We start from the raw sequence: 20217 nt of genomic DNA on the forward strand, positions 1-20217 counted from the left end.
ACTGCATATAAAAGTTTTAAGGTACTTCTCATAGCTCTCAGGATCAAGCTTAGTTTCATACGAAAGGAATTATGTTAACAAAAAGAAAAGCATTAAACAGCACATCAAAACAAGATTACCAAAAGTACACTAGATCATAGCTCACATCTAACCCTGCAACCCCTGATTTTCACTTCAAGGTGGATTTTGTTGTGTGAGATCTATGGGGATATGCATTTCAACTCTTGTGCAGGCAATCTGTTCATTATATTAAGGGCTCTGTAACAAGAAATGTTTATTGGAATATAGTCCAGCATACCACAGCACATTCAGTAATTCTTATGGTACATTTAAGTGATTACTTGAAGTGCAATGCAGAATTAAGATCCTGACACCTCCTCCCTACCAATACTTTAGTTTTTAAAAGCTCCCAACTTTTATTCTGGACTATCCCTGTTAATTCCACGCCTTTAGCATAGTAATCAAAATAATTAAGTAGCTACAAGATGTTTATATTTACTTTTTAGCATAGTAACCAAAACAATTAAGTAGCTACAAGATGTTTATATTTACTTTTTAGCATAGTAACCAAAACAAGTAGCTACAAGATGTTTATACTTACTTTTTAGCATAGTAACCAAAACAATTAAGTAGCTACAAGATGTTTATATTTGCTTTTTTTTGCTTAGGATAAGAATTAATGCAATTGAAGAATTTCAGGTATCAAACTACTGCTACCTGAAAATCCCACGTCTCATGAGCTTTGATGTCAAAGTTTTCATGCCACCCAATAAATGTCTTCATATAATGAAAACCAAACATTCACAGGTGAAGCCTGCACAAAGAGTTGATGTTTGACCTATGCAAATTCCACTCATGTGAAATGATGTGCCTGTGTGTATGTGCTAATACATACTGTTGTCATGAGCAGCCTTTATAAAACATTAAATTCACTGCAGTTCCTCCTCTACAAGATTGAAGAGAAGGGGAAAAGGGGACTCTAAAGGTAAGAATACAGCTGTGAAGCAAGTAGGCTTACAGTGATTAATAAACATTTAAAAGTTAGTCAACATATATATGTGTAATATTTATTAATAACATTAACCAGTATCTTGAAACCACAAACCTCTGGCTAGACTGAACTCCCTCATCATTTTATTCCTGTGAAAGGAGAACAAACAAATACTTCCTAATAGGTGTGAGTATCAACAGTTTGGATCTAATTCCATTTTAATTTCTTGCCTTGCAAAAGCAGTGATATTTAAAAGCTTCATGGCAGAACAGGAAGGGGAGACACTGTCAGCTGAGAATAAAAGTGACATTTGGTCCACTTAGGCACAATTGGTAGAAATGCCAAGCCTTAAAATGCCAGCAAGAACAGCAGTCTTGCAGAGCCCAAGTAACACAGCTTTCATTAAGTGTGGTTGAGGCAGTTCAAAAACACCTGATTGTGCTGAAAATCAGGTTAGGTATCATTTGTTATCATAAAAGAATCACCTGGTGACATGCCTGGACCAGATTAAAATGGGCATGATTATTAGGCCAGAAAGGCTGCTCATGATCTGCTCTAAATCAGGAGGCCATAGAAGTTGCTAAGGTCTTCTGCTCTAGACCAGGAATTGCCTTGAAGCTGCTCATGTCAGGAATGAGAATGAAATAGATACTAGAATTATTTCTTAACTGAGGCCAAATTATGTCCTGGGAAGAAATTCTTTATTTCTAAATGACCTTTAGTTATATATCTTCAGTGACCAATACTGCAATTCCATAAACACACAATGGATGTGTTAAACAAGGTGATTAAAGCAAGGCCTCCTTTTTCAGTCCAGTGATGGTGTCTCTACACAATCAGATCTGTTAAAGAGCATTCAGTAACTTTTGAATCTCACTAGTCAACATTTCTCCAAGAAAGACAACAAATGTTTTATGCCTCCTCTATTAGCTACCCCTCCACTGAAAGCATCATAAGAGTCGAAGTCAGTCAGACAGAAAAACTCTCATGACATTTGTTAAGCAAAGTAGCTGTATGTGTCAGGTCACCTAGAGAAAGGACTGAAAACTATAACTAGTTAAAAAGTATTAAGACAATGGTTGGACTGTTACTGCAAAAAGCCATAGGTTATTTTTAAATAAATCAAAACACAGAGACAAAGATAAAAGTGGCATTAAAAAAAAAAATCAAATCACCAAATTTAAAACCACAGTACTATTAAGGACAAACAAATAAGCACTGAGAGACCACTAAACAACAAAGAAATCTGGTGTGATAATCAAATGGAATTAAAGTAACATGTTCCTGAAAGCAAAAAACCACCTTGGAACCTCACAAACTAGAAAAAGCTCAAGGAATATGTTTTGGGACAACCTCCTTATGCCAGTAGAGCACCAATCTCAAAAGAGATCTGTTAAAAAAATATTTAAAAGTAGTAATTTTTCAGATGGAGGTTAAAATAACTTGGGAGTATTTTGATCACTTACTCAGGCCTTTTGATCCCATGTCGTCAGGGACCTCCTGCAGAGTAGTCCCCAGAGGGCAAGCAATAAAAAGACAATCACAAAGAAAATAATTGTCAGTTATATATAATATTGGCGCTACGACAGGAGACAGTTCCCAGAACATCACAGGAGAAGATAAGGCTTCGGGATTTGAGCTGGCTGGCACATCAAGTGTCATCGGTGATGCAAATCAGGGAATGCAGTTTGTAGCAGATTTGGTCTGAATTTGCAAGCCTATGTAACAGCTTTTTGGAACACACTTCTCTTCCAGTGCTGGCACCAACGATGGAAATGGAAGTGGCCTCTCTTCGTTAGGAAAACCGAACCAGAATGAATGATTCTGAAGGAAATCGGTTTAAAGGGACTGACTCAAGAAGCTGGTTAGCACCACTGCACTTCACTTGCTGCTGTGCCCTCTCCTCCAAGTTGGAAATGAGGACCCATCACTGACAGTGTTAGAAGGCTGTTAGCTCCAATTCAAAATGGTGTAACCCAGCTTATTCCAACTGGGATCCTCTTGGGTTAAATTCTACTTGAGCAGCAAATGAGTGATTTTGATTGATTTTGTCCCTGGCACCTGAATCAAGCTCCTTAGCCTGTTGCAGCTCATGAAACTGTCTCCATGGTAACACCCTACTGCAATCTAGCAGGCCCTTCTAGGTGTGGTTTTGCTCTCCATCAAGTGCCACATACTTACGGTCAATATCACTGGTTTCCTGCTCACTCTGGTCCTTGTTCTTGTAGAAGGGAAATTTTCGGGAAAAGAGGTTCTTTTTACGCTTGTCATTGAATGACTGCTGAAGAAGAGAAGGAGGGGCAAAACAAAGGATGTCTAATGTCTGTGTGAACAAAGGCCCAGACCAGCAGCTTTGTGGAAGCTGACTCCTATAACCACATTATGCAGCGCACATTTCAGTTTAACACTATCTTCTCAGCTCATTCAAAATAACGATGGGGTCCTGGCTTTGCTCACACCCTCTGCATTTCACATGCTACTACTGAGAGAACTAGCAGGCTGCTTCATCCAGCATAACTTGACTTGTGCTTGACAAATTTAGGCTTGCTGGGAGTGCAAAGAGATGTGAAAACTAAGCTGCCGAGAGATGGCCAAACCATAACGAATCAAATCATGAACTCAATTAAATCACTGTTATTATCTAATTTAAAGGTTCAAGTACTTAAAAAAACACTGATGTTTCACACCTGCTTTTGCAAACAGCTGACATCACAGTAGCACATCTGAAGTTATTTGCTAGTGCCACCCATTTACAAAGGCAAAACTGTGCTCCATTTACAAAGGCAAAACTGCACTTTGGTGACAACTGCTAAATAACCTACACAATAAAGACAAATGAAAGTTAAAAGCTGGCATTGTACAAATGCTCTTACAATAAAACTAAGTAACAGTGAAATAGGGGGGGAAAAAACACCCAAAAATGTATCTAAGGTATCCAAACAATAAAAAGCAAACCGAAACAACCCAACCCTACACTGTATTTGTTGCACTCTTTCCCAACTGCAACTCCTGCCAAGAAGTGACTTCACTCCAAGTCTGTATCCCGATACCAAGATTGACTTTCTAAAGATACAAAGTAATTTAATTGTGTTTTCTGTGACAACTTCAATGTTTACTGTGACAATTACATTTACAAGGGTACAGATAGAGAGAAGGGCTATGCGAAAAGCCCTGTCTGACCAAGAATCATGTTCAGCAGCTTTTGACATTGACTGCTTGTGTTGTAAAGAATTTCTGCATCTCGGTTGCTGGAAAGGTTTCTAGTTACCTACACAAACATACACACATCTGAGCTATTGCTGTGCTCCTTGTCTAAGTGGATTTTCCTTCATATACAACTATTAAGACAAAAATTTAGCAATACATGTGATATCTTCTGTTGAAGACATGACATTATTACAGCACCTTCATTTACTGTTGCAAGCCAATAAAGAAACTCAAAGTAGAAATAACTAACATCTTTACTGAAGTAATGCCCAGATCTATAACTAATACAGCTAACCTGAAGTCAGCTGAGATTTCTTCCCATTTTCAGGCATAAGTGACCAGTTATGGCAAGGCATGAAATTTGCCACATCTTTGTCATTGGGTTTGCAGTCACTATTACAGGAAAGGACAGCAAAATGAAAATCCTTAGCTTGGTTTTGAGACTCTATGCTGCAGGGGATTGTTTATTTGGAAGCCAAGCAGAGCCCACGTGCAGCAGGATGTAACAAAACTGCCACAAAACCATTAAAAAAAATTCATTTCCCCTCCAATTTATACACTTAAGGTCAATTTAAAAGTGACTGTCTATCTTCAATCAGTGTGAGCTCATCTTCCTCTACTAGAACCTTTGGAGGTTCTAGGTGATACTACCTTGGTAGGGAGGTTGGACTCAATGAACTCTGGAGGTACTTTCCAACCTTTAAAGTTCTGTGATACGATGATTCCAGCCTGGACCACTTTGACTCCTCTACTATATGTGCATATAACATAGTATCTTTAATACCAGCACTAAGTATGGAATGAAAGGGAGTAACAACTAGGGGTCACATAGCACAAAGTTATATCAAATGGTGAGCCAACGTCTTTGGTACAACTACAAAACTAGCATTTTACTTTCTTAAAGAGAATGCCTACAGAGTAGCATAAAAGCTGCACCTTCCTATGTCATTTGCAACCCTTCTTAGCCATCTGTTTTAATACAGACTTGCTTAGCAATACCAGCTAACTGAAAGACTCAGTGCTATTTTCATTACTATTGTTTCAAAATATTTACTCAAAGCTAGCAGGTGTTAAGGAGGCACATGGCACCACAGGAGCACAATCAGTGACATTGAGCTCTGGAAACAGCAATACTGTGTTAAGTAGGAAATCCATAAAACCTTTAATTGGCTGCATCTGTGTTTCACTAAAACTGTCATTCTGCTGTAAGAATTATTAAATTATCATCCTGACATATGGACAAAACAACTGGTTTCAAGCCAATCATATGCTCTCAGGAACCATACTTAGCCTGACATGATCTTAGGTTATGGCCCTCCTGACCTTCCCAATCTGAAGTCAACAAGTCCTTCTGATTGATTTCCCATAATCAGAAAGGTTAATGTGATCTGCACAATAAGGGCAACAAAGAAATATGCCCAGAGGAGATTTTTGCTAAGTATACTGAAAAATATTGTAATGTGATTTTTAAAAAAAGTGGAAAACTCCATTCAGAGTTTGAGCAAAAAAGAAGAGGGGAAATAAATGTAACAAAGCTAAAGCAGTGCAGCTTAACTGAGGTGGTGAGACTGTGCAATTTGTACCATTAAGTTAAAAGGAGCAGCTGATTTATTGTACTTCATAAAACATAACAGGCTTGCTCACTTCACTGTTGAAAACATTTCCTAACCATAATTTTCATCTCCTACTGAACTAACAGTAAATTTAATGTTCTGCATGTAGAATGGTCAGAGTCAGTTCCATAGCCAAAAAAAAAAAGAGAAAACAAAAGTAATATTATAGCAATTTTGCATAACAGATTAGCCAAAAGATTACTCTTAAAAGATACCACGATTATAAAAGCTAGAGAGAATGGCTTATTAGTTGCAAATGCATAGTAACTGCATTAATTTTTTGGTAAGCCCACTAAAAATCATATAAGCAGGAATGTATTAAAACAGAAGCAATACAGAAAGTGAGATAAATGTGTATATGACAGTAAAAAAACAAGGAGGGGAGGGAATTAACAATTTGTTGTCCAGATCTTTAAAATAAAATGAAAGGAATGTGGATTTTAGTGTTTGCCATCACTTGGATTGCTCTTCAAGGTTTTAATGTAGAAATTTTGAGGTACTAAGTCGATATTTCAACATATCCATGAAGAGTTACCAGATACAGACACAACAAGGCACACAGTCCACGAGGACAGGTATGGTGCAGGAAACACACTGGGGGAAAATGTCATCAATGACAAGTACAGGAGGAATACTTTAAGGAGAAACCATAATGTTAAAACACTGACAGCTGAAGGAAAAGGTTGTGAGCAGTGTAAGCATGTTTGCAAAAATGAAATGTTACTGAAGAACAAGAACTGCAGTTCTGTATCAATGGCAAGCGTAGTTGCTTTTCCACTCAGTATTCCATGCAAATCTTTGATGCTGTGCCAGCACACAGGGACTGTGCGCTGCTTTGCGCACCGTTAATACGCTCTCCGCAGTTTTTTGGTCGACAAAACCATGCAATTCTCTTTCAAAGCACATGGTAACATTTGAAAAACAAACTGAAATCATAACAACTAAAATGAAGCTTTTAAGCTGTTTTCTCGGTGCAGCTTCTATAAAGTGAACTCTAATTGGAAAAATGATCGCATGAAAGAATTATCACATCGGCTGACAACCAATTATTGCAACACCAGAATCTGAATGCACCAAAACTGAAATCCCCTCACAAACCTCATGAATCCTCAAGGCAGTAACATAATTGTTCATCAGAAAATAAAGAGAAATAATGATTTATTTTTAACAAATATTTACTGGGGGGGGGAGGGGGAAGGTTCTTTTTCCATAGAATCCAGCAGAGAGCTATGAGGATGATGAGGGGACTGGAGGGCATGGCTTCTGAGGAGAGGCTGAGAGACATGGGACTTTTTAGTCTGGAAAAGAAAAGACTGAGAGGGGATTTGATAAATGTTTATAAGTGACTGAAGGCTGCCAGGAGGGGGGAGACAGGCTCTGATCTGTGACAGGACAAGGAGCAGTGGGTGTAAGTCGCAGCAAAAGAGGTTTCGTTTCAACACAAGGGGGAACTTCTTTACTGTAAGGATCACAGAGCACTGGAATAGGTTCCCTAGAGAGGCTGTGGGGTCTCTCCTTCATCTTGAGACTTACAAGGCCTACTTGGATGTGTTCCTCTGTGATCTGTGTTAGATAGTATTGTCCTACTCTGGCAGGGGGGTTGGACTGGATGATCTCCTTGGGTCCCTTCCAACCCCTGACATCCTGTTATATTGTGATCTTCCTTCTGTGATCCTTCATTAATAAACTGAAACCTCTGCTTTGTAGCAGAGATGTGTACATAGGGACTTGATTGTCTGTACAGAAGTATAAAGTCCTGTAGGACTTAATATTTTATACATGTGATTTCTGAAATCGTGCAAACATTGTAGCTCAAGTGAATGACTTCAAGAAATCAATGACTCAGAGGAATCTTTATCATTTCCAATCATGGCTAACATTACAGAATTCATTAGTGCTATTAAAAACAGCCTCTACTTAAGAAATAGCTTCCTCAAGAGCTTCAGGCATTTTTCAGACTTTTAAACATATCAAATTTATTATTACTTTTGAAGGCTCTTACATTTAAAATGCACACACCTAAGCCTTCAAATTACTAGATAAATATTACAGTTGTAATCTGTAAGGCTGTAAAAGGTGTTTCCCAAATTTCCAAATGATCAAAATATTGGGGGAAAAAAAAAAGGGCCTCACCCTCAAAATAAAAAATAAAACTGGCATTATAAAATTGCTATAACTTCAGCTATCAACTTTCTTATTAGTACTGAAGTAGCTGCACTGCCTTCTCACCACTCATTCCCATCATGTGCTGGAATGGATTGAATATAGTGCAGAGAACTGCACCAAGGGATTGCAGTTCCTCATTAAAATGAGGAGTATTTGTGGGTTTTTTTCTTAAGTTGTCCATCTACATTGGCCATTTTATATGATTTGAGCATTCATGTTTTCATCAAAAGAGAAGGTCAGTCAGAAAAAACAGCTATGAGATCACAGAATCAGCCAGGTTGGAAGAGACTTCCAAGCTCATCCAGTCCAACCTAGTACCCAGCCTTATTCAGTCAACTAGACCATGGCACTAAGTGCCTCAGCCAGGCTTTTCTTCAACACTTTCAGGCACAAAGACTCCACCACCTCCCTGGGCAGCCCATTCCAATGCCAATCACTCTCTCTGCTAACAACCTCCTCCTAACATCCAGCTTAGACCTCCCTCAGCACAACTTGAGACTGTGTCCCCCTGTTCTGTTGCTGGTTGCCTGGGAGAAGAGATGAACCCCCATCAGGCTACAACCTCCCTTCAGGTAGTTGTAGAGAGCAGTGAAGTCCCCCCTGAGCCTCCTCTTCTCCAGGCTGCACACCCCCAGCTCCCTCAGCCTCTCCTCATAGATGGAGACATTCTGGTCAACAATGGCACTAGCCTTGTGTATTTGTTGGCCTATGCCCTTGCACAAAGTTCTTTTAAGGTCATACATCCATAATTGTTACAAAGAAGTTACTTTCTGTTGTGTGCCTGTGTACATCACAGAACCTCATTTCATCACAAGGACTCTGTCGAGCTTTAGTTCCTTGTTTCCCAGATGCATATAGAAGAAGTATTAAAGAACTAAGGATTTGTTTGGTTTCTTTTTAATTGGTAGTAGGCCCCTTCCCAAAGGGGAGTCCAGGTATAAAGTCCACACCAAAGGACTAAACTGCCTGATAAGCAGAGCTATTAGAAATGGAACTGTTCAATGCTTGATTAGCAGTTGTATCTGCTATCACACTCGAGTATTAATGACAATATGTAACTCTAGGGTTATTCTTTAAACAATTTGCAAGGTCTTGGCAATTAAAAGTTTGCTTTGGTGCTTAAAATTACTTTCTACTTGACAATTTAATTTGTTCATTAAAACCTGAGTCTGCACACAAAAAAACACTGAAAAATGTTACCCTTGACAACGGCAGGTGTAATTAGCACTTCATTAACTCACCCCTTTATCTCCTCTTGTTTTGGAATTGAATTTCACTGTCTTTAAGCGGGCTCGTTCCTTTTTCTCAACTCTACCACAAAAACATAAGCAAAAATGGTAAATCAGCAAAAATCAAGAACTTCAAGTAACCACTTGGTACTGCGTAAGTATCTGCCTGTACCTTTCATAGCTGTGATGGTTTCGGTGTTACCTTCCTCCCACCCCCACCCCCACCCCCACCCCCCCCTTTGGAAAATCAGACTAAACTCAGTGGCTCTGGAAATGGAATGAAGCTTTATATTTACAGCTTAGTACAATATACAAGTAGGCATTTACAATATATACAGAACTATATAAATTAAAAAGTAATACAGAAACACAACTCCCCTCCCAGAAACCAGAGTCTCCAGGAGGGGCTCTCAACTACCCTTCCACCTTCTTTCCACCCCTCTACCTTACCCTAGATCTTGCCTTATGTTTAAGGTAGTTTCGAGGGTCATCCAGGGGGGTTAGGAAACAGATGGATTAGTCACACAGATGGCAGATTGGGTTAGAGAGAGAAGTGCAGCCTACACCACCCAGAGAGTGACTCTGTTATCTATATTTATGATCTTGTTCTTACGTATCTCAGCAAGCCTATGAGTGAAGCAGACATCACCATTGTTTCCTTTTCACAGCCTGGAATCTAATTCTTCTCACCAAAACATTCTAGCTAGCTTCAAACTAGCACAATGGCACAGACATTTACTGTTGAAAAAAGAGAAGCCTGCTGCACTGGTTTGAGGCCAACAGGAATATTCTAAAGACAAAAATAAGATTACAGGCTGTGAAAAGAAAACCATGGTGATGTCTACTTCACTCAGAGGTTCACTGAGATGTGTAAGAACAAGGACACAAACATAGGTAAGACAGTGTCTCTATCTGTCAGAGTCAGTGTCATTGTTTTTCTCCCCAGGCTTTTTGCTGCTCTGCCTGGATCTATGTAACCCAATTAATCATTCTGCCACTAATTTTTTTTAATTGGTTTTCAAATAGTTGCTGCTCCATTGTTTGTTGTGTTATGTTGTGCTACTTTGAGGCTAATTGAAATATTTTAAAGAGAAAAATTAGATTACAGGCTATGAAAAGGAAACAGTGGTGATGTCTACTTCACTCAGAGGCTTGCTGAGATGTATAAAAACAAGAACACAAAACACAGATAAGACAGAGTGTGTGTCTCTCTCACAGTCGGTGCCTGAGCTTTCTCCCTGGGCCTTTGCTGGGCAACCCAACTGATTCTGCTTCTAACCTCCCACGCTGATCCTTGCAGCTCTCCTTACACGTAAGGCAGATTCTGGGATAAGAGCGCAGGGTGGAAAGAAGGTGGAAGGGCAGTTGGGAGCCCCTCCTGGGGACTCTGGTTTCTGGGAGGGCTGTTGTGTTTCTCTATTACTTTTGACTTGTATATTTCTGTATACAGATGTATATATTTGTATCTAGCTGCTTGTATATTGTGCTAAGCTGTGAATGCAAAGCTTCATTCTTTAACTTCCATTCAGCTGATTCTAGTCTGGGTGATTTCACGAGAGTGGAGAGGGGTGGGTAACTCTCAAACCATCACACCTGCTAATGGCAAGCAAAAAAGTAAAGCCTAATTTCCCAAGTGATGAACTGTGAGTATTGGAGTACTTTGTGCTTATACAAGTTCACTAAATCCAGAGGGTGCCCAGAGAAAACCTGACTTAGGAAGTGAACATCCTCAGTTATGAGTTGATAGGAGATATGAAGATGCAGAGCACCTGATCTCTTCTTTAGATCTCCAGCATGACAGCAAACAACTCAGCTCTGTTTACTTTGGCCACCAAAGACAGAATTGCCATATATCAGGTTTTGAGTAGAAAGAATTTATGGTGGTGTCACAATCTGAATAAAATTCACTTTGCAGTTTTTCATGAGCAATTGGTATAATGTTAGTAAACCAAATGGTAATATTCAATCCATAACTTGCTTACAGTGCAAACAGGAAAGGGGACTTGGATCAGCTTTATCAACTCCAGCACACAAGGTCAAATTGGATTTTAACACACTTCTCACTCACTTAGTTGAAAACCCCACTAGAGAGAACTTATTTTAACTAAAAAAAGCCCACAACCAACCAACAAACACCAAACCTGAACCAAACAAAGCGATGTGCAGAACTAACCACAAAAAACAAAGCATGAATTAATTGAATCATATCCCACAATTAATATCAGGCATTTTAAAATCAGTAAGATATGACATACCTGCGTTTGCTTGGGATAACTCCGATTTCATCACTTTCTCCATCTGGAGTTACCTGCCGTGCTTGCCACCATTCGTCATCAGAGGCATTAATGACGTGGAGAATATCGCCAAATTTGAAGTTCAGCCCTTGACTTGGAAGGCCACTATCTTTAGTCTTGTCATAGTCAAAGAGAGCTCTGCATTGGAATGAAAAAAACAATGAAGCATACAAGAAGAAAGCACTAGAGGAGCACCAACAGCACGAAACATGCCTGTGCCTTTTGCAAATCACAGTATCACAGTATCATCAAGGTTGGAAGAGACCTCATAGATCATCAAGTCAATGATTATATCATCCTTACAAGACACTGAATGCGCTCTCACATACACACAGAATATGTAGTGTAGTATCCATGCACACTTCTAAGTTTTAAGTAGTGGGAATAAACTCAGTCCAGAGCAGAAATTCAGTGCTTTCTAAAAAGTCCACTGAAGATACCTCTTACAAGTCTATGAGTACTCTGCACAGAGCATATTCTATATCAGCCTAGGATAAAAGAAGTTAAGCAAGTACTTAAAGCACTGCCAAAAAACCTTCAACTTCATCTTATCTATAAGCTCCTATGTTTGTCAGTGATGCGCTTCCTAAATGATACTTTTTTAGAGACTTCATAGCAAATCCAACACACAGTAGCATCAATAGATTACAAGGTAATGATTTACAGTCAAGTCCTTTGTCTCGTCCAAATTCACTTCTTCATCCCAAACACAAGTCTTATGCACTTATCTCTGCTAGGTTTTTAATGTCTCAGATTGTTTTCTGTCTCACGTAAGGCCAACCAGATCCTGGGCTGCATCAGAAGTGTGGCCAGCAGGTTGAGGGAGGTGATTCTCCTCTCCTCTACTCTGCTCTGCTGAGACCCCACCTGGAGTACTGCATCCAGTTCTGGAGCCCCTATTACAAAAAGGATGTGGAGATGCTGGAGTGTGTCTAGAGAATGGCCAGTAGGATGCTCAGAGGGCTGTTTAAGGCCAGGATGGATGAGGCTGTGGCCAGCCTGATGTAGGATAAGCCTTGGCAGGGGGGTTGGAACTAGATGATCCTTGTGGTGATGAACCTATTCTATGATTCTGTGACCTCTAATTGATAACTGTTTGCACCCAAACTTGTTTTAGCTTTGTGAACTTTGTCTTCCTTATGCACTGAGAACATTTCTTCCAGTCTGAACTGTGTTTATTTGTAATCAGTGGCAAACTGCTTTCAGGGAAACAAACTCAAAATCTTCTGTCACATCAATTATCTTTAGCATGAGGTCTACTTTAAAATCCACGTTGAGGCACCATACCTTTCTTGAGCCATAAGAAATTATCAAACACTTTCCATAAATCCCTAATGCTTTTAATAATGTTTTCTAGAACAGGGCAGAAGCTTTAAAATGGCTTTAAAATACTTACTCTCATGATACACAAAGCCCTACATTTAAACACGTATTATTTTCAACATGTTCTGTTTTTGTAAGTCTATGGAGGTTGAAAAGTGACAGAATCACAGAATATGAGGGGTTGGAAGTGACCTCAAAAACTCATGGAGACCAACTCCCCTGCCAGAGCAGGATTACCTAAAGCAGATCACACAGGAACACATCCAGGTGAGTTTTGAATGTCTCCAGAGAAGGAGATATTCACCATCCTTAAGTAGTGCAATGTTCACTGTAGGATTTTTTAGTTTAAGTCCACAGTATACTTGAGATATTCTGATTATTTAAAAAAATGAGAAACCTTTGTTTTCCTTTGAAACTGCTGAAATACTGCAGATAAGAAAACTATACACACCCACTAATTATTCCTCTAGATTAATTCTGCATATCTTTGTTCAAGAGCAATCTGGACAAATATAATTTCCTATCTCAAAATAGATGGCAAATCATTCATTATGTATTTTTAAATGCAGTTCTGAGTTGTCTACATTTTCACTGAATTCATTAACTGCATCGTTTCCTGAGAATTCTTGTTAGTATTCAAGCAATGATCTCTACCAGCACTACTTTTAACATCTAAGATTTGGCTGAGTATAAACTTGCATGAAAAAATCATGGAAAAATACATGGAATACATAAATAAAATACATAAGGATTAAATGGAAGCACAACTGGAGAAAAACATAACCATTAACACACTTCAAAACAGACAAACAATTACACTGAGTAGGTTTTGCACAATGAAAGGCAGCTTCATTAAATATTTTTTCCCCTCTGGTGAGGAAATGTCAAGAAAAATAATTTCACTGGAGGAAAAAAGTGGAAGCAGATAAGATTTAGGTTTAGAAGATAAATCAAAGTATTGCATGGTAGTGACAAAATTATATAGTTCCAATTCTATGAACCCCAAGAGATGATAACAACCAAAGAAATGAGCCAAAAAGCAAACAGAATTAACATGAATCTCTTTTGAGTCCAACGGATTAACATGGCTTTTTCTGTATGCCTGGCAAGCCATCAAATGGGAACTCATTTCACAGCCAAGATGACATATTTATCTATGGACTGGTACAGAAAAGACAGCTTTTAGCAACTCCCTGTAAAGAGAACATATCACAGATTTATAATGCCATGTATGTATTTCTTTCACAGAAGTTACAAGCATAAACTGAAAATAAATTTGGCATTCCAAATCAATTACTGCTTTGAAGAGAGTTCAGTGATACTTCCTCCAAGTTCTACTTCAATTTAAATGAAAAGTCTTATTTATTATAAGACATGTGTGTGTATATATATATATATATATAAAAAATAGAATCAACCAGGCTGGAAGAGACCTCCAAGATCCTCCAGTCCAACCTAGCACCCAGCCCTATCCAACCAACTAGACCATGCACCAAGTGCCTCATCCAGTCTTTCCTTGAACACCTCCAGGGATGGCAGCTCCACCACCACCCTGGGTAGGCCATTCCAATATAACATGTATGATATGTATTGTTATATATAATTATATATATTATTATAATACATATATAATATATATCATAATTATTATATATAGTCCAAATCAACTATTGCTTTGAAGAGAGTTCAGTGATACTTCCTCCAAGTTCTACTTCAATTTAAATAAGAAGTCTTAAAAGCTATTCTGCAAAGAGAGCACCAAGTCCTTCCTTTTATTTCACCTTGTATCACTCAGCAACCAAACAGAAATAAAAAAAGGCAATGTAGTTCCTCCATTTACAAACCTACAGAAAGTGAATTTAAATTCCATGTTTTGTGAGTGTTTATGCTTCAAAACCTGATATTTAATGGCTCTGATAACAGTGCCAAATATGCCAAAATGGCTTCTTACTTGGCTACAAACATTGCTTTCACTATCATAGGCTGTTGATTAAATTTTACTGAAGCATTTCTTATTTTAGGGTGTTCTTGATGAATAAAGCAATCAGAAATTCCTGCAGCAGAAGCATCTCCATCTCTCATTTAATGAAACAGGAATTAATCTTACTGCTTGAGAACTGAGGTAATCTTATAAAGGAAGGGCTCTTCTCCCCTCTGAACTTCTGGGAATCCTATTTTAAACTGGATGTTTTAACTAACAGAATAACACAGGAATGGCTCAATCAAACTCCTGCAGGCAATTACACTTTTCACACCTGGTACAAATGCCAGATCTCATTTTTCAAAGGGTATAGGTCAAATTTCCTCATGATTTGAAAGCTGTTACATTTCTTCCACTTAGAGATGCAACCCTTTTCCACTCTGCTTCAAGCAGAAATCAGCACCATTGTTTGAATTTGATATGTATCATGCTGATCAGGAAAAGTGCAGAGAGGCAAAAGCAATTGTCAATTCTGAATTCTAGGAGCATCTCACAGACTGAGATTTGGCATTCAAGATGAGATAAAATACAGAATAAATTTACTCTGTCAACTTATTATTATAGAAACTTGATAGCATAGAGATACTGAAGTATCTCACCTTTTTCAACATTTGCTATGGATGAAGGAGGAGAGTGTACAGATACAGGGCAGATGCAAAAATGGGAACATTTTAGGAGACAATCTCTCTACTCTCAGAATAAAAGTCAAAAGAAATATAAAGTATAAACCAGAGAAAGTCATTAAATCAGTACATCTTAATTAGTAAAGAGCAGAGAAAGTCAGATATGCAAATTAAGAGTTAGCTGCAGTTGAACTGCTGTATCTGTATTGCCCTCCAAGGACTGTTTGTTACACTTCTATGCAGAATGTATTGACACACAGACTTGAGAAGAAGTAGCTCTCATTTTGCTTCAAATTGTATTTTCAGGAAACACAACTGACTTCTCCTTAATATTTTAATATCCCCAAAATGCTCTTTACAGGTAGACTACTCATAAAAACATCACGTTTCAATTATAGAGCAACAATGATGTATCTGATTTTATTTGTTATTTCACAGACTCTTAGGGGCTGCAAGGGACCTACAGAGACCATTGAGTCCAACCCCCCCAGCCAGAGCACAATCACCTAGGGCAGGCTGCACAGGAAATGCAACCTCCAGAGGAGGAGACTCCACAACCTCTCTGGGCAGCCCGCTCCAGTGCTCTGTCACCATCACCATAAAGAAGCATTTCTCTGTGTTGAACTGGAACCTCCTGTGCTCCAATTTGTACCTATTGTTCCTTGTCCTAACACTGGGCATCACTCAAAAGAGACTGACACCTCCAGCTGAATATTTTTAGAGTATTTCTCTTTGATAGTTTTTTTACCTATCTGTTGGATTTATTTTTCAATTGTGTGATAGATGATATAATACAAATCCTTTAAGGCATATTAAGAACTACTCATTATAGAAAAAAATATAAGCTCCAGTTATTAAAATTAGCTTTGAATCAATACAATTAAAAATTGGTACAGAAAGATCATAGCAGGGTAACGGATGAATTCTGACAGTATCTAGCAGTATGTGAAATGACTCGCAAAAACTTGCTTTAGTGAGGTCCAAATTACACCACAAACTAGACAGAACAGATGTGAAGGCATCCTGTGTATAGCAATTTGCCTACCCATTTTTGGCATCTTTTGGTGCAATGACAAGAGTAGATCTCAGAAACCCTAGCAGTATCCTCTGTTAAGAGATGTAGGTGGGAAAAGTGTTTTTCCTAAGCAATGTTTTGCATCTTAGATTTTTGGTCTGACTTGTAACAAAGCTGATTACCCACCCTCTAAAACCTTTCTTAGAAAGGGAATCCCCAGTCTCCACAAGGCTTCTGCCAACAACCTGGAGATGGGTAGGGTTTTTCTGCAGCAGCTGGCAAGGTCAAATTCTCAATCTCAGTTATTTACATTTAACTTTCACCAGAAGTATAAAAGCTACATAAACACAAAATGCTTGTCAGTGGCTTTAAATACCAGGCCAATGCGTGAGCAGAAGCGCTTCAAAACCTGATCAGGCTATAGCTAACCAAGGAACATAAACCCATTTGGAATTAAGCTGAGGGCCAAAGCAATGAATGATGAGATTACAGAAAGGAGGAAGATATCACCCCAATATTCATGTGTTCAACTACCTGGGGAAATTCTAAGACATGGATAACTGAGGTATCAACCACTTATCCTCAGTGTTTAAGGCATTTATCCATAGAGATTTAAATTTTGACTCTCCCAAAATATTAATGGCAGACAAAACACACACAAAAATAGAACAAGATCAGCCCTGTAAAACCAGAAAGTGCTACTAAAATAATAAGTCAAAGCATGGAGGCTACCTGTTACAATCAATGAAAAGAGAAGCCCTGGATGAGTGATTTCCTGCTTTTTTCCCCAAGCCTTCAGAAAGAGGTTACAAAAGACTAAGTCTTTCTTGAGCACAGGTACCTGTCTTGTGCAAGACTTGCTTCCTTTCTCACAGCTCAATAGGTAACAGCATCAATAAAAAAAAACCAGCATCTGTTCCACTTGGGAGATTTTAGCAGGTAAGCCAGTGAGTTCATACAACATTTTAAACCAAGTTTAACCCAACCATCAGCACTACTGAAGTCTTGCCTACATTTATTTGGCCTCTGTCAAGAGACTACTGCTGGCTTTTATTAAACCCAGAGATGAGCTGGTTTGAAGAGTTCCAAAAACCCACTTATTTTTAAACATGCAATCCTTTCACCCACATTCCATCCCTGAAACATTAAGCTTGAATAGTACATAACTGATGTAGGAGTTAGTTGGCACACGAATGAGCTGCCCAACTTATGTAGGAGTCAGTTGGCACATAAATGAGCTGCCCCTTGCCACAATTTCATGGTGAAGCCATCTATTTTCTTAACAGCTTCATGATCTTCTGTATTTTTACTTCCTTTATGTTTAGTTCTACAAGGATAAATTAATGCAAAATATTCAGGTAATTTGCTTTGATGCAATTGCTTTTGGTTACCATGGAAAGTGTTCTGTAAAAGATGCTACTGGATATAGAAATGAGATTTCTTAATGCAAGCAGAGACTGTAACTCAAGTGAGTTGACGGAAGCAAGATGGAAATCTGTTAAAGCTTATAGGCAGAGCATAAATTTGAACTCGAGAACTGAAGATCGGAAAATGTGAAGGCTACTGTCACAAAAACACAAACTGCACTAAGCAAGATGTTAAGCCATCTTATATGCTCACTTAAAGAACAAATGCTTATTTTTTTTCTCTGAGAGTCAGGACAAAAAGCAAGTAAATCACACCACTCTTCAAGGTTCATATGGGGTTCTCGGGGCTGTCACTACTTTTCAACTGCAGTAGATTAATCAAGCTAAATGAAGCTCTACTTCTAATACATGCTGCGTTCAAAAACATCAAAATTTGAAGTGCAATAGAATCATAGAATCATAGAATCAAGCAGTTTGGAAGAGACCTCCAAGATCATCCAGTCCAACCTATCACCCAGCCCTATCCAGTCAACTAGACCATGGCACTAAGTGCCTCATCCAGTCTTTTCTTGAAGACCCCCAGGGATGGTGCCTCCACCACCTCCCTGGGCAGCCCATTCCAATGGGAAATCACTCTCTCTGTGAAGAACCTCTTCCTAATATCCAGCCTATACCTAGTGAGTAAATAAGTGCCTAAGAAGGCAATTACAGAAATACTAAGCCTGGAGGAAAGCAGACAAACACACTAGCAACACACTGAACAAAAAAAATGATTACCTGACATAGAGGGATCTCTTCTGGCTGGTTCGCAAAGATCCTGATCCCGAACTAATGCTACTGTTCATCATCTGTTCCCGTAAATCATGTATTTTAGCTTCAAAACGACTGTATTCTGTAAGGAAGGGAAGCCTTGCAATTAGTTTCTTCTGAACTTCAGCAATTACTCAGAAAAATGCTAAAAGTCTCAGAGCAGAAACAGTTACAGCTTCTCCAATGCAAGGAAACATGCAAAGTTTTTATTAGACGTTACGCTCTGTAATTAGAAACGATGACAAAGTTTTACCTTGTAGTTGGAAATAACGACACAATTTTAACCTTGTAATTAGAAGCAATGATAGAATTTTACCTTGTAATTAGAAGTGATGACAAAATTTTACCTTGTAGTTGGAAATCATGACAAAACTTTACCATGCAATTAGAAATCATGGTAAAATTTTACCTGGGTCATTATCCACTGAAACAAAGATTTGACAGAATCATGACTAGACACAGCAAACAAATGAGAACAGGAGACTTTAAAATCTCATGCTCTTCATCTCTAATTCACAGTAACCTGGTTTTGTTTTCTAATAAAGGTAAATTTTTCTACTAATAATTATCATTTTTGTGGTAAAAAGAAGATTGATACAGCTAGATTTTAACCCATGACAAAACCCAAGACTTTAGAACATAAATGTTGACACGCAGAATTTTACAGTCAAGAACTAAGTATTTTAAATGTTAAGAAATTGGGCATTAGAAGTATCAATACCTGAAAATTACTGGCCTTGAATTAGAGAAAGAATTCAGCAATACAAGATGGGAAATCCACAAAATACCCAAGTAGAATATTTGAAGAAGACAATGTTCTCATGGGAGCCCAGAAAAGGGGGAAAAAAGCCCAAAATCCAGAATTCTGGCATCGATCTCCCTTCACTTCTGAATAGCATCAGAGATTCAAACTCCCTCTACAGAGTTCTGCACGATGTTAATCCTGGAAAAACGGATTGTGTTCTTAAGCAGCACTGTGTACTAATAAAACTAAACCAAATGCATCTGATTTTAGCCACAAAGAAGACAGTCAAAGAGTAATAGCTTCTTCAGGACAAACAGCTCCTGAAGCAAGGTACTTACATGCTGTCAACATAAAGTATCAACTCAAAACAAGGAAGTTTTCCCTTCAGTCGAACAGTTTGCACTTCAGGATCCACAGACCCACTTGCAAAACCTTGCTAAAAGAAACGTCCTGCAGCCACCACCTTCGCCAGGAGAACACGTGATGCCAGATTATAACAAGTCAACACTCTGAGAGCCAGGGTGTGTACGGCAAGCAGCTGCTCGACTGCTTAATGCCTTTCTCTTCCTAGCTTCACCCTTACTCCCTGCAGGCATCCAATTTACTCAGGAAATGCAAGATGGATAGAGAGGGTTCTAAAACACAAACATCTTGAGAAATATCTCTAAACTGAATTTCCTTCCACAGTCAACTAAAAACTAAAAATGATTTCTCATATTCTATTTCATGGCACTTTTCCCCCACACACTCATCAGTGAGCACCATGGCTTAGAGACTAACCAGGCAAGAAGAGAAATAATCATAGAAGGGACCTCAATGATCATCCAGCTCCAACCCCCCTGCCATGGGCAGG

General features: G+C 38.6%; 1 protein-coding gene across 34 annotated transcripts in view; it reads right to left on the reverse strand.

The window, feature by feature from the left end:
- Positions 1 to 20217, reverse strand: part of DLG1 (discs large MAGUK scaffold protein 1) — a 196023-nt gene that overhangs the window by 17401 nt on the left and 158405 nt on the right. For 17 of the 34 annotated variants that reach the window (XM_064152849.1, XM_064152850.1, XM_064152857.1 and 14 more), the window contains 4 exons: positions 18587 to 18701; positions 11462 to 11638; positions 9219 to 9288; positions 3173 to 3272 (listed from right to left, as the gene is read on the reverse strand). In XM_064152849.1, the coding sequence (XP_064008919.1) occupies positions 3173 to 3272; positions 9219 to 9288; positions 11462 to 11638; positions 18587 to 18701 (462 nt within the window). Of the gene's footprint in view, positions 1 to 2457; positions 2492 to 3172; positions 3273 to 9218; positions 9289 to 11461; positions 11639 to 18586; positions 18702 to 20217 lie in introns of all 34 variants that reach the window. The other 17 variants (XM_064152853.1, XM_064152854.1, XM_064152866.1 and 14 more) reach the window with 1 other exon arrangement.

Source organism: Pogoniulus pusillus, chromosome 13 (assembly GCF_015220805.1).
Source record: "Pogoniulus pusillus isolate bPogPus1 chromosome 13, bPogPus1.pri, whole genome shotgun sequence".
NCBI lineage: Eukaryota > Metazoa > Chordata > Aves > Piciformes > Lybiidae > Pogoniulus > Pogoniulus pusillus.